The following is a 16,790-nucleotide window of genomic DNA, read 5'->3' as shown; positions in this document are numbered from 1 at the left end:
TAGCCTCGTGGAGTCCCGAATATAAAGGCGTAACAAAAGCCTGTCAGTAAATAAAATATTTTTTCAAGGTTATTGATCTTGAGTCGAACATTCGCGGTTCTAAAATATTGCCAGAAACGCTCTTACGGTCATGCCTCTTAGCGAACAAACACGTGAAATTTATAAGATTGTATTATAGGAGCTTGTACCATCCGAATTGCTGTCTAACATATGTCGAAATATTAGGCATATTTATTTTGATTTAACTAAATATTTCCTAATAATCGAGATATCGGATATGTCAATGTCAATAGTAACTGTTCTTCATATCGTTCGGAATAAATGGAATAGAAAATAATTTTCAAAATTCATTTTTATAAATAATATTCCATTTGTTATTTTCAAACTTATGGACTGACAATCATTCAAACTCGAACGCTTCGTATCGGAATATTGTTCGACCAAATATGAAATCTGAAATACGTAATTTAAAAAAAAAAAATAGAATCGTTTACCATTATTAATCTTCGATTAACGAATTATTGTTAATTGTATAAACCGGATATAACTGGTTATTACTTGTTGAAGTATAAAATTTCGATTTATATAAAATAACATCTATAGTATAAGGAATCGAAAAATAATTAAATATAATAGTATTTTTATTATGATATAGGAAGATCGACGAGTAAATGGGCCACCTGATGGTAAGTGGTCACCACCACCCATAGACAATCGTGCTGGAAGAATTATTAACCATTTCTAACATCGCCAATTCACCACCAACCTTGGGAACTAAGGCCATCTTAGTCTATGACCCTTGTTTATTCACTCACCTGTGAATCACTACCCTTAAAACCGAAACACAACAATACTGAGTACTGCTGTTTAGCGGCAGAATATCTGATCAGTGGGTACCTGCCCAAATGGATTCAAATTAATAATTTCAAAGGTATTTAGACCATAAAACTCATGAATTAAAATTGATTTCTCAATAATTATACCCATTTTAGTGTTCATTTTATTTTATGCTAATATTAGCACTGGGATACTGTGCCCAGTGAATGCAAAAAGAGGTATTATGATAAAAAATGCATAGCTAGTGGTGCGAATGGTTAAACAATGAAATTAAGGAATGTAGCCGGTGTTAGGTGCATATTTCCGGGGTAAAAAGTAACATATGCGCTATTCCAGACTTTGATCTGTCTCATTGCCAAAATTTTATTCTCATCCATTAAGCCGTTTTGACGTGATTAAGTTACAAAATCTATACACCCAAACATTTATAATATTAGTAAAAAATCGAAACAAAATTAACACCGAAATTCTTATTCGATATAGTAGTTTTCAAACCGAATATGACTAATACATTAATAGCTTGACGGTATGTCGGTAACAAAGTTAGTAAGTTTGTATCATTTCTAAAGTTGTTGCAAAGTTATAGGATCGAATTTAATATGACGTATATTCCCTATAACTCGCCTAATATGAAGAGTCAAATCAAATTATATTTTAATCTAATGTTTTCTTACCACTATAATTGAACTATTACGTCGAAAGTAGATTCTACCTCGAAGAACTAGCAAGAACTTATGTAGTTACTCTTTTGCTCATATGAAATTACTCAGTCGGGATATCGGTTGATCTACGAATACTAACTCCGTGTATTTTTATTATCTATGTACTTACATAATTTGGTATCTATCCACGCTGAAATTTAGAACAGAGATAGTTTGAGTACTGGGGAAGGATATAGGATACTTCAATTCACCCGTCGAGGAGGTAAATTGGGACTGGTGACTGTTTAGGCGATATAAGTATTTTGTTAATCTGAGGGTATTTTTTGCGGTTTCAGTTAGCGATATTTTATATATTATTAATTTAATATATTGCGTTTTTTGCTATTTATCATGTCGCTTAACCAATTTCGATAACATTTGGTATGGAGTTAGTTTAAGGCTCGAGAAAGGACAAAGGGTACTTTTGAATTCACCCCTCGTGGGTTAAAATGGGAGGCGACGGCTTAAGTGCTATAGGTAAAGTTTGGTAAATTTCTCGCGGGTAATGCATGTTCAGCTAGTTCAATTATAAACCTTATGAATGCGAATGTTTTTAATATAAGGTCCATTCAAAGTTTATTAATATCGTGTATAATTCTCATTTGGCATAATGAAAACAAAATATATGTAGTTGTGAGGCCTTGATCGTCGTGCGAGCTTTACCTCGGATTCGGCGGCTAGCCTGTGGATCATCGTAAGACCACGGGTTTACGTGATGAGGAGCCGTGTTCGCAGCGCATGGCTTGTTAAAATAAAACTACAGACACGTAGCTTCAACAAATTCAATAGAAAACACATGTAGCTTCAACAAATTCAATAGAAAAACGATTTGGCTCGCCCGTGAATCAGAAACGCAGAGCCGCGAGATACACTGTCGTAACTGGCGTCTTGCTCTTACTTAGAGATTTTTATCGATCAAACCCTACTTAATACGTCATTTTACTAAATTAACTAACTGACTACGGAATGCATATTCTACAGAAACCCAAATATGAAATTCATAAGTAAATTTATAACTCCTTATTTTCCATAATATTAATAATAATAATGGAACTCTTTACGAGCACACGTGTTCCCCTCCTCTTATAACCTGGGTTCCTTCAAACGAGGCGTGAAGAGGCATCTTGCGGGCTGGCTTGGTGAGGGTGACTGTACTAGTCGTCTTCGCGTTTGGACTCCACTTCCACTTACCATCAGGTGGAGTGGAGTCATATGTCTGCCTGGACCTAATAAATAAAAAAAAAAAAAACGTATATCCTCTATGAAAATTAACATATTCTACATACACGTTTTTTTATTATTTATATAATCTTGTATTGAATAAATATGATTTATTAACTTATATTTTTTTAATACAATAATTTATTAACTGAAAAAGTTACTGCGGATTTTTATAGAGATACCTTGTCGAAAGGAATGAAATATAATATATATCTTTTTCTAAGTGATTTTTGTTAAATTTTAATAAAATATAAAAGTAATTATTCTCAAATTACAAACAATTCTCATGCCTGGATAGGTTAAAGTTTATTCTACTCGTGTTTAAGCTTCGTTCACACATAAGCAGATTACACGTGTCTCTTATATTACGAACGAAATATTTGTACCGTGCATAACAGTCTCGACAAAAGTTACAGACTTGTATTACAAGCACGTGTGTACCTTATAATATTTACAAGCTCACACGTGAATAAGTGACATTAATAAAGGGATGTCTATTTCTGACTACGGCACAAAAGTAGATCGTATATTGTTATTGTATATGTTGGGTCCTTGGATGATTTCGATTTTAATTTCGTAGGCGCTGCGAACGGATTTTCACGTAATTCTATTTACAAGATATATATGTATATTATAACCAAACAATGACAAAACTAAAAGATTAAAATGTCGAACTCGATGTCAAATGTCAATTAGTATAATAGTTTATCGAAAATTCAAATATCGAATGGCGAAATAATCTGTGCCCTGAGCCAAATAAAAGATATAAAAATATATGTATATACATATATCGAAAGCCCATTATCACTGAACTTGATAATATCTGTTAAGCCAACTTTCGGACAGAACTACGTAACGTACGTAACTACATACCGGTTGAATAAGTTTCTTACAAATATTATATTAGGACCTCTTTTGTATTTGTAATTAAAACAAAGGGACCGGAGGAGGGATAAGCTTAGGACTTTCTTCTTCTAAGTAGAAAGGACTTTTATTTTCTGTTGTTACGTTATGTTACGTAATGTTTCGATAATCAATAAACAAGTAATGTAATATAGAGATTAAAATTTTTGAATTGATTTTCAACTAATATTATTATGTGTAATCGGTAACTTCACAAAGCTCGACCGCAAATAAAATTTAAGTTATCCGTTTGTTTGTGATGTATTTTCTTATCGTTCAACTGTTTATTTTATTATATTTAATAGCTAAATCGTAACATTGTTTATACTACGGAGTCTCAAAAAAACGAGATGATTATTTATTGTAAAGTTGAGTTTAAGTTCGACTTCAATTTTTGTTTATTTTAATAATTTTACATTTACACGTATATTTAATTGGATTCTTGAAAAATCCACGAATGGACATCCACCAATTGAAACTAAAAAAACGAATCGAAAAAATGTATATAATATATATATATATATGTATGTACGTATATATAAACTTAAATTCCTCCATATTCACGATACATACGAAATAAATTAAAATTGTTCGTTTATTCATTTATAAGCTTCTTTATATACAAATAATTATTTTAGTAGCAGGAATAAGCAATATGTATAAACGTGCCTATTTAATGCATGCAGACATATTTGAAATAATTGTAATAGATTTTATTTTATATAAGTTTCAAATTACGAATTTTTTATAAAATATTATGTATAACAATAAAGTACTAATAATCCTGCTTACTCCTATTTTTAAAATTATCACTTGTGTTAGGAGTGGGGACGATAAAGGATCAGGTCGATCCTGCTGCGAATTTTTACAAAGCTAGGCGGCCCGTAAACCATTGCGCCATTGATGCTTTAAATAATAACGAACGATAATAGTAAATCATATATAAATATCGATGTAAAACCTTATATTTAATTATAACCTTATATTTTAATTTATCAAATAACATAATACATATATAATATTTTCATATGGTCATAGTTTAAAACACATAATGTTATAACATTGTGTATTTTAACCAAAACAAACCGATACTCGCAGAGAGTATTCTCGATATTCACGGAACCTCTCGATCGAAATTTTAAATCGCTTATTCATGATTCCTACATTATTCATCCTGCTCTAAAGACCTTAACTGTTTCAAACTCTAGAAATACACACGTATAAAGTCAGGCTAAGAAGTTTCATGAGATCGCTTAGGCGAACAAAAATCAGTAATTAAAATAACAATTACTATTTTCGATGACTTCGCTGTGATCGTATATCATCTTGTTATTTATTTTCGATTCATATTAAACGTGCTTTAATAGATTTGAAGTTGAAATCGGTTTGTGTAATCCGCTTACAGAATGCAGCTGTTACGTATCGGATCTGGACTTCTGTAAATATACAATTACATCGATGTGTACTCATTGTCTCGACGCTAAACAGAATTAATCTGTCTTTTATACGTTGTTAGAAAGGAATAATAAATGCTTTGATGAATTATTCAGGTACTTACAGGTACACTTTGCTAAGCGGATTTTTTTTATTTTTCTTTTTTGTATTATTGTACAAGTTGTTTAAATTAGGAAATTTTAACCGATGATTCCAAGTTCGAATCCAGGTGAGCACCGTACTTTAAAGTGCTTAAATTCTTTTTATAATTCATCTCGTGCCCGGCAGACGGCAGGGAATGAGGGTGGGGGAATGAACTCGAAACCTCAGAAGAAGAGAACGCATTAACCCCGCAGCATTTACAGGCTGTTACTTCCGGTCCAGTCGTTCGAAAAAGATTGTTCAACAATTATTCAAACGCAAAATCTTCGCATTAATGAATTACACATGTTTGAATTATTTTTGTATATTATTATTGCTATAAACTTATATAATTGTTTTTGGAACGAAGTCCTTTTAGAACTGGCAGAAATCGTCAAATAAAGAAGAAGCGTTTATATATTTGTCTCTTTCTTTTGAAAACGGTTAAGTATGACATTATTGAAACTTTTTTTTTATTGTTTTAATTCGCACATTTTTAAAAACAACAGATTTTTTACCTGTCTTTTAATTATTTTCGAACGTTGTTAATTTATTTAATTGGTTAGAACGCGTGCATCTTAACCGATGATTTCGGATTCAAACCCAGGCAGGCACCACTGAATTTTCATGTCCTTAATTTGTGTTTATAATTCATCTCGTGCTCGGCGCTCAAGAAAAACATCGCGAGGAAACTTGCATGTGTCTATTCTGCCACATGTGTATTCCACCAACCCGCATTGGAGCAGCGTGATGGAATATATTCCAAACCTCCTCAAAGGCTGAGGAGGCCTTAGCCCAGCAGTGGGAAATTTACAGGCAGCTAATGTAATGTAATATACTGAAAGCAACTTCGGTCCAGCTGGGTGTCCCACGACGCACCTCTTTTATTTACATTTGCCGTGTGTAAGTAATTCTTAACCTCTACCTCTGACAGAAAACGACTTGAAGAAATGAGTCCGTCCGTTGATTCGTTGTGTTATGTTAATCGATACTTAGTCCTTAAAATATAAATACTTACTAACTTAAAAAATACTTTGTACAATAATAATCTAACTAAATTCTCATCTCGTTCATTCATTTATTCGCGTAGATAGAATGTTTTCCTCACTCTATTGTACATCATTTTATGTTAAGATTTCACCGCTGTTTCCTTTATGTGTAGATTAATTTATTACACGGAGTGCAGATCGTAAACACGCCTGCGATTTTATCGAACCATCCCCTTCGCACGGATGCTTTTATCCTGATGTATTCAATGACAAAAATAGACTGAGATGTTTTGAAAAAAATATACCAAAATACGTTACATCGTACGTGTTTGTTTTGCTTTTCTTGAAAATAACAATAATGTTATATTTAATGAATTATTTACGCAATAATTATTTGATAAGTTAGAAATATTTTTATAATATTTCATTTACTGGCTTCAATCATTCATATTAATAATTTCTTGCAGATTTACGATAGACCCGATCGAAATCCTTATTACTAAATATATTATATAAATAAATTATATAAATATATAAATAAAATTATTATAGATCCTTTAAAAATTTTCATTTTTTAGTCGATGACGTATATCCGCAAATTTCGTATAATCGAGATATCTCAATACTAAATCCATAAAATTCAATGACACTTCAACGGGCGGCCAATTTTGACATTTATGGGCGATATTATATATGTTTGATAATCACAACGTTTATGATAAAGTTATAAATGTTCTATTAAAAATACATAATAAACCGTATCTGTTTAGTTCTATCTATTTTACCCGAGCGAAGCCGAATTTTTATCTAGTATTATTTATTGTTTGACGAGAACGCGAAATTTACCCTTATTACGTCAATAGTGAATATTTAAAGCCGGTGAAACTACGAAGCGTAGCTATTGCAATGTTATATCCTAAAACCTACCCCTATACTTCAGGTTTAAGTTTAATGTATATTGGTTAATTCGTTTTTAATTAGACATTACAAAAAAAAGCGTCTGTACATTTATAGTTCATTCCAATCACAAGAGGCGTAAAAATACACGACTTTGACGTTGAATTGACGCAATATCATTGGTCTAGATCTTGAATAATCTACGATATTCATAATAGCTTCTTGAATGTCGACGTAAGTTTTTAATTGGTTTTTCTTTATGTAATATTAAAGTGGATATAGGTATCTAAAGATATATTAACCAAGAACTGCCTGTAGTGCATTGTATAGCGGAGCGGTAAGCAAAATCTCAGGAAATATGTAAATCAAAGGTATGTCTATCTTTACTCCTTATTCGATAGGAATAGTTCCGGCAGTTACCTTAACTTTGACTCTACTAAATCTATACATTTAGTAGAGTCAAAGTTAACTGCCGGAAAATATTCTACCGCTCGGCTAAGGTTCACCCCTTAAAAAGGTCCTCCTGCTAATTTTACACATCCTCAATTTATACAAGTGGCAGATATTATATATTTATTTATTTTATTTTGTCACATTCAATTCTCCACCCAAAGTACTCTTTCACCTATCACGAGGTGAATTGTAAACGCATAAAAACCACGTGGAAATTCAGGAGTGCTTGCACGTTTTTGATCCTGCAATCTTTGTCTAAGATTCACGTGGTCTAACCACTGGACCATCCTTATGTCTTAGATTTCCATTAATTCATGAAGCGTTTTAAACATAATTTAATTATTAAACTATAACAATAGCAACTTATACACGTGTATGTAATTGAGTTAATTAATTCCTAGTAGCTTATACATAATTACGAATAAGCTCATTGTGGCTTAACGCGATTGATTTAATTAGAGTAACGAATATAATATGATATAAAGCGATCGATAATCAATTGTGAGACTGGTGTCATGTAATTACAATTAATGTATTGGTTCATAAATACTAATTCAATTATTAAAATTAACATAGCGTTAACTTTTGTTGTCAACGAGTGTTGATAATAGACTGAGAGCCAGTGATCGGCAGACTTACGGTATAGTAGCAAGCTCCATATTACTACCAGGTATACTGCTTCACCTGCTGTTGGTGAAATGGAGGTTCACTATTCCCATCGAGGGTTCCATGGAGCGTGCCATGGAGTCGAAAAGTATAAAAATTGACTTTCAAAACGTGATCGCAGCAAGGCTGCCCTTTTGATATCATAAAATGTGTAAAAAAATATATAGAAAACTTAAATAGCAGACACTTACTGTGGTTCCTATATTTTTTATAATTTCAAAGCTACTTAAGTTTGACAATAATTTACGTTAGTAAGTCTGCCGATCACTGGCTCTTGGACTATAACATTAATGTATTTAATTACCTTCAGCTGTCAACATTAAGTATTTAATATTGCATTGGAGACATTCTGGATAGTTGCAAACAATTGCAACTGAGAATGTTCGTGGAGTCTCAAATTCAATGGAAACGCACCTAATGAAGGCATCTTGAAGTTGTGAGGTTATTGAAATCTATACTAAGCAGCGCTTTGTGGCCATTAAACTTCCCCCAAGCGGTTGTTAGACATACAGATGTTTTACTCACTTTATTTCAATACACACCCACACATACACAGTTATATAAATGTGGTTGACATTTATATAAATGCCCAATATTATTAACAGTAACACTGGCAAAGGAATCTAGACGAGAGAGTGAGGCATACCCTCACTACTACAAATTAAAAAAAATATTTAATTAAGAATAAAAATCGGTCTCTTGGTACTAAGTGTTACTCTAAAATATTACACTAATATAGGCAAATGGATAAAAAACCATTTCGTATCACCTATCAACTAATGAGCCGGCATCTCTATTAACGAGCTTCCAACTGAAATTGTATGAGTCAATTAAGTTTATGTAATTACACTGACCCCATTAAACTGGATTATTATAAGATTTTGAAAACTAGACTGTGGGTAGCATGGTATATATATAACAAGAATCGTATCTTAATTCTGTTATATGATAGTCGAGTTGCCCGAGCTAAACGGTAAACAAACAACAAAGTCAGTATCAGTATAAAAAAAATGAATCAATTAGTACAGCGACAAGAATATCTGCCTACAGCGCCAGGTGGGTGAGGTTTTAATTCCATTATGGATATTTTTATTGACCGAACAGATGTATTTGTATTGAAAAGTGGCACTGCGCCTCGGAGAGTGGTTTGAGTCAGATATAACGAGTGCATGTAAATACATTCCTATTGTTTAAGTATATTGATGATTAAGTTACAAAATCAATTTCATATCATATTTATTTTAGTATAATAAAGTTTTAACTGAGTGTTTAAATAATAAACGGTGCAAGAGTAAGTAAAGTAAAGTACAATAGAATTTATGAAAAGAGTGAATTACGATCCATTGAATCGTCTTTATTTAATGAATAATCATACATGATATATAAAATGTAGATTAATGTAAAATCTAAATTTCACAAAATCGAAAAATAAACACGAAATTTTGGATAAAAATTTATATTAATCGTTAGTTAAATACTTGCGCTTAAATAAGAAATAAAAAAATATAATATCACATAACATAAATAACACTTTAAATAATGAGGAGAGCTAGGAGTATTCAAGCATGTTTTCCTTCGCTTCTGAAACACGCGGTGCTCATTTTTAAACCCGCATCCACCCGATTCAGTCCAAGTATTCTACCCACTGAGCCATCACGACTTTAAAGAGAGCAACACTATTCTTGTTCTATATAAAACTAATTAATGTATAACTTGCATTCATTACAGCTCCAATTAATGTCTTCATATTTCTAGAAAGTGCATAGAAGTTTAGCATGCGATTTAAGTTGTTTTTTTTTTATATAAAATATCAATACATGCTCAACAATATGAAAAATCGATATAACATTGTTGTCGATCGTATTCAATCTCTTTTATCCAATTAAAAACATTGTGCTTACTGGACTGCTATTGAATCAGTTATGGATGACGGATCCCTTTGAATCCACGCGCTTGCAATAATTGAACTATATCGATATAATAAGATTAATTTTAAAACTACATCATGAATTTTAAAACAAAATTTTACCGAGCGATTATTTTTACGAAGATACATATTATTAAACGAACCATTACAAAACCGGATATATATATACTTAACACTAGTATATTTAATATCACCGCATTGTTCATTTATTTCCACGTTAACAAACTCATTTGAAACCAACAGACAGTATTTACGAAATGTTTAGAAAGCGTAGGTTTAATAAAGGTGACGATGTTTCATTCCATTGTTTATGAAATAGCGAATCTGATATATCTCACTGTCCTTGTCTTACTTTTCTTAGATTTTAAGCATCAAACCCTCATCCACCACATGAAATGCGTTAACGCATACACGCAAGGATATTGGAACCTTAATATGCTACACTAATTCGATTCGTATCGATGTCAAAATAAATTTTCACTATACAATAATCTTTATTGCATCTGACCACTTACGATATTTTAAAATGAGTGCAAAATATAATTAAGGTTTAATTCATTGTGTACATTAAATAAAATACTTGTGTATAGGTATAACAATATCTACATGCATGCGACGCGGTTCTAAAAATGGGACGCTGCATTGAAAACTCGGTTCAGAGTAGTTCGAAACCAAATGTATTGGAATGAAAGAACTAATGTGAAAATTCTTTCATCTGGTAAAGGATGTTTGTAAGGAAAATTGTATTGGATGTTGCATCTGTCGTAGAACGAGACCTGGAAATGAAATATAGGGAATGCTACAACTGCGGTCGCACTTATATACAATTTTAAACTTTTATTACTTCCTTTGAGTATTCAACACAGTAACATTCAAAATAAGTATATAAAGATAATATTAATAACGTAGGTTTGACGTTATTTTCCCTAGAGTAACTAAGAACTAAGATGACATTGGAAGGATAGTTTAATAATTATTTTTTTTTTCGGGAAACATACATTATATTGTAAATACACAAATATTTGACACCAAAATTAGTCTTACATAAGCTAACAAGGTTTGTTGCCGGGAAATAAAAACATGCAGAGTCGTCTAATATAAACGCAATAAAAATAATAGAAAATACACCAAAGGCACGATACGAATGTAACGATTATTTTCATTTGAAGAAGAAGATGAAGAATAAAGAATAAGCATTGCCCCGAACCATCATTAAGGGCAAGCCTTTTGTAAAACAGCCTTTCGTTGAATTGATTTCATTTTTGAGGTATAATATTAGAATTTTTAATTTTCTCCTTTGTATAAAGAGCTACCGCTATTGTCGCAAATCCATGTGGGTGCATATATTATATTTATTAAAACAATATTTTGAAATGAAGTTCTTCAACGCCGTTTATAGTAGACTGAATGGTAGATAACGTCACGTGAGGAAAACGCGTTATGCCCTCTTCCGGAGACCTTTCCCTCTCTTTATCTCTCTATTCTCTTTCTATTGTATGTGGTTATATATAGTAATATGTAAGCTTATTATATTTGTTTTTTTTTTATAATTCAGATGGGATTTTAAAAAATTTTTTTCGTGACATTTAATTAATCTCATTTTTTTTTAATTTATTGTGTTGTCTGTTATATAATATCGGTTGTCAAGTCAACTCTCATTTAGTTTTATTTTAGATTATAATTATTGTATATTTTTTTTACTTCTACATATTTGCTAAACTTTCGTCGAATACTGTGCGATACAAAGCTGTGTGTTCAACTACAACAGGGGTACGTGATTTGACATAAGGCGTTATTCAATAAACCTAACGACATGTCCGATCATGCGAAGGCACGCAGTGAAGCGCTGCTACATAAATAGGCTTTGATTATGGAGATAAGCGACGACACTGTTCAAATATATGATTTTCACACTTAAAATTTTCGTATATAAGAGAGTATCTCTATTTTATTAAAAGTTCCTTTACTAGGGAAGAGTACGTATAGAATACACATGCACCGTCTCCGCCGTGACGGACACGGTTGGGCAAAGTCCATTTAAAAAACGTGGCGACCACCCTCTTCGCATAGCGTCTCAACCATTCTAACAGCATCATAAGCCTGATTGTTTTCACGAGAGATATCATTGGTACAATCAATTATATTTATTTTTATGAATTAATTATTGTATCATAAGATATTATTATTATTATTGGTACTAGGATTGTCTCTGAATCCTCGGCTGAGTCTCAGTACCACACGACCGGTGACGTTGTCAAGACAGAAGTCTTTTTTCTGGGTTATGTATTGCTGTTGACACTTCTAGGACCTCCATTCCATAGTATTAATGATATGATGTATCAATTATTTAGTAATATTCTATCTTTTCAATCCTATTAGACGTCTATACGGATATTTACCGTATAAATATCAAAGATCTAAGAAAACATGTTCTAGAGATTCGCAAATATTTTAAAAGAACAGGATGTACTTGTCAAGTTGCAAGTTATATGGCAAATGTGTTTGCTATTTTATTTTAGTTCAGTATAGATTTTTATTGTTAATTTATAACAAAAAGCTAAACAACTGCAATGTGGAACATTACACAAATATTACATTACATATTTTTTATCTATATCGTTTCGTTTCTTTAACCGTATATGTGACAGAGATAAAACATTCATTTAGAGTGTATGTCTATTAGTGTTATCAAGCTAAGACTGTTTAAAGAATTATGAGATCTGTGCATTCATATTTTAATATAAATGTTAGTTTAATAGGGAATAGATATATTCGTAGTTGTATCTTGGAAATTAATCCGGTATTCTATCTGTCACTTCGAGTGAAGAATATAAATTGAAGATATCATCCCGAAAACCCTTAAGATGCTCTACAGTTTTCTCAGCCCTTTGTGCTTCTATTTGCATGGACATCCGTGAGTAAATTGTTTCGGTGTTTATTGTTCGCGTTAGTATGAAATCTTGATTTATTATTCAAAATATGAATTTACCATATACAATTTTCAACATTATTAAGATTACTCTATAATTTTCATCTAGCAACGCGGTGATACTATGTTTTTTTTTTTAATAAAACATTAAATTAATATAAATGTACAATTATTGTTTTCTTTGAGAAAACGGATCGTTGTGATCCCCTGGAACTTGCAACTTAAAGCGTATGTCGATTCCGAGCAGCCTTTTATTTGTACGCACATTTATACCTAGATATTGTGGGTCTGCAAAATACTATTAATGCAAACAGGTTTTATTTTTCATATCAATTTAATATTACTTATATAATACATGCTATTTAAATTATTTCGATACATGGAAAAGGGCGCTATTCGTTTTTTAAATGTAGATTCACAATATTTTATATAGATGTTTAAGTATTTTTTTTATAGTGTTGGACGGGAAAATGTATATCTGGTCGTAACTGGTCATCTCCGACCACAAAAATTAGGAACTATGGTGTTATGTCCCTTGAGCCTGTAGTTACACATACTTACTCACCCTTGAAACCGGAACACACCAATACTAAGGATTCCTGAAAAATTATCAATAAATATAGCAAATTTTAATTCAGTAACGTCAACAAAATGAAGATATTTTATTTAAATAAGAACAATTATTTAACGATAAATCTACGTTTTGTTGACCTTACCGAATCGAATTAATATAACATAAATCTATGCCAGAGGAAGTTGAAGATCTATTATTAAATAAAGATATAGCTGTTGTTAGTGTTGCTATAAACAAATTCGCGATATGTAAAGAGTATACACGCGATATATATAAGTATATTGCATATTAATTCATGTTAATTACTGACATATTTTATTCATTTTAGAACTAAAGAAAGTCGCAGATTTTTAATGCGCGTAAATATTTATCGCTTTGGTATTGTTTTTGATATTGGATAAGAAACTCTTGTCCATTTTACGTAAACTCAAACTTCATACGATATATAAAGTTAGTATTAATAATACTTTCTGAAAGAAATATGAGCCTGTAAAGGGCATTTCATCAATAAAAATAATTTTAAATTATCTGTTGTTACAATAACATTAGCGATACGTTTAAAAGATACAGAGAGCCAAAACTCGTATAACTTTTATATGCTCAATTTAATTTTGACAGACGTTTGAAAGGATACAATAGGGGTTATAAAGATAGGATACTCGTAAGACTAAATTTTACTATCTGATATCACTGAGTGAGCAAGTGTATTTACAGGTACAAGGGACATCTTAGATCTCATGATTCGTGGACTATTGGCGATGTAAGGAATGGGTAAAGTTTCTTACATTGCAGTTATAGTATGTCTATGGACGGCAGAGACAATATACGATCACGACTTTTTAATAAAAAACACAATTTCATTTACAAAACCAGCTGTTTCGTGTATTAAAATTAAGTTCGTATATTAATAATTTTTCGCCAGACAAACTATTTTTATATACAGGAATTCTTATCGGTCCTATTTTGATTACATGATAAATGGAAAACACAAATTGTCTACCTGGTATATTAGACAATTCGTATTAGCGTTGCGCTTTGAACCTTTAATTAAGATTCATGGATTATATGTGACAGCTCCAAATTTCAATTCCGATTTCGAATAAGATACTCGATTGCGAAACTCATTTTTATATGTTCATTTTTAACTGCAATCAGTATAAGCGAGTCTGATTAATTTATTAGGTCATTTAATAAGTGTCATTAAGGCAAAAGACTTACAGAACTGAACTGAAGAAGGTTAATATTTATGTTCAATCATTATTCATTCACATTTGAATCGTTGCAATAAAACTGATTAGGCCTTCAAAATAACCCAAGAGCGGTTTTAAAAACAAGAAAACCATTAAAAAAAGAGCGCGTCAAGCTTATCATATTACATGATAAATGAATCAAGCGCGAACAAATGTTGTACATGTAGAAACTTTACAAGCTAATTCAACTTTAAAATATCTTATCAAATCGCTTAAAAGAGTTTCCTTTAAATTTATGTGTCTATATTATAATATGATGCAATTTCGGAACGTTCCCGATGACGTTAAAATGACTACTTACCTTTATCTTAATTAGTATAAACTGACATATATGTATTCAGCAATGAAAAACCCTGTATATATGCACCGTATTTATTTAAAACAGAACTAAATATAAAACAGTTAGTAACAGCATTCACGGGATTAAAAAAGTCCACAGATTTATTATTAAATTATCGTCCATTGATCCCATGGAAATAAATACTGGCGTCACTTACGGACACTAACCTAGAATTCTATAAAAAAATTGACGCATTCATATTTCGAATTGTATTGTCACAAATAACGTCGTAAGTACCATTTCTCTCGGAATCCGCAGACGTTTTCAAATGTAGGATAATTTATACATTCAAGTGGACGAAAACGAACGACACCATTTCTATATTTAGGTTAATCTCTTGTATAATTATCGTGTTTCATAACCGATGTATTTATTATTCATTCTAGAAATCATGGAACTGATTGCATATCCACCTACACTAGTATTATGCCAAAATTAATTGCATAATCCGTTTGATTCTACATTACATTGTTTATACTGAAAAAATCACTATTCATTTTAGCGGTTTTATTAAATTACCGGTGGTAAGGTTCTGTACCTGGGTCGGTGGCACCCACTTACTGGCCACTATAGTTACATAATGCAGCTATGTTTGAATGATCAGTTGACAGCAGCTTGATATGATATGGCATCAGGGACATTTTACATAATGTGATAGTCTGAGGCTTGCATGATATAAAAAGTTTTTTTTTTTTGTATATGATTATTACTGAGTGATATATGAGTCATAATGAATACTAACAATACTCTTTTTTATCATCTATTTATTATTGTATTTTGATAAAGGCTTTTTGCATATAAACTCTATATTTGTTACAAGGCGAGGTTAAAATTTTATTGTAACTTAGTTTTCTATATACTCAGCTTGTAAAATTTTAGTGATTTAAAATCTAAAACTTTTTTTTTAGAGTCAAGCAATGAGGATCGTCCGCACTGTCGGCCAAGCATTCGAAGTTTGTCACAAGATGCAATCAACTCCTGAACATCCTGCACCTTCGACCTCATCCGCTGCTGATGATGTCGTGCAGGTTGAACACAGCGCCGAAGTACCAGCCCCTAAAGGTCTGTCTGTGTAAAAGTAATAAGATATGATCAGTTTTGTAAGTTATCCTATATATCTAGTTTGTCAAATAACTTACACAATTGAAGAGAATAATCACAAAGTTTCACGCTGCAACAAAATTTTTAAGTGCTCTCGTTTTGCGGAGAAACGGAAATAGCTCCGAATATATTTTCCTCTCAGAATATTGACATCAGTACTCTCAGTAGACACTTCAATTACTGCCGTGTCATTTCGTCTGCAGTCTGCGCTGTCATTCGGACTATTGACCGTTAATCCATTTCAACTTGTGAGCTTGCGATAAAATTTCATGTGCAATTTTTATCTGCTTTGCGAAATTCATTGCGATATGTGAAGTTCGCTGCGCTGCTTTTGTATAGAACGCTATTGCGAATTTATTTTTCGCTAACTGAATTGAAATTAATATGTCGTGGTTGTGAGAGAGTGCGGGGGACAGATATCACTCGG

General features: G+C 31.8%; 1 protein-coding gene across 3 annotated transcripts in view; it reads left to right on the top strand.

Annotated features, from left to right (window-relative positions):
• The window catches only part of LOC125075986 (carboxyl-terminal PDZ ligand of neuronal nitric oxide synthase protein), a 201,237-nt gene that overhangs the window by 157,582 nt on the left and 26,865 nt on the right, over nt 1-16,790 (top strand). For all 3 annotated transcript variants that reach the window (XM_047687900.1, XM_047687899.1, XM_047687898.1), the window contains one exon: nt 16,171-16,324. In XM_047687900.1, coding sequence (XP_047543856.1) covers nt 16,171-16,324 — 154 coding nt within the window. The remainder of the gene's footprint in view (nt 1-16,170; nt 16,325-16,790) is intronic.

This window comes from Vanessa atalanta, chromosome Z (assembly GCF_905147765.1).
Source record: "Vanessa atalanta chromosome Z, ilVanAtal1.2, whole genome shotgun sequence".
In the NCBI taxonomy this organism is placed as follows: Eukaryota; Metazoa; Arthropoda; class Insecta; order Lepidoptera; family Nymphalidae; genus Vanessa; species Vanessa atalanta.
Note: the sequence above shows the minus strand (reverse complement) of the source record. Positions and strands in the feature narration are given on the sequence as shown.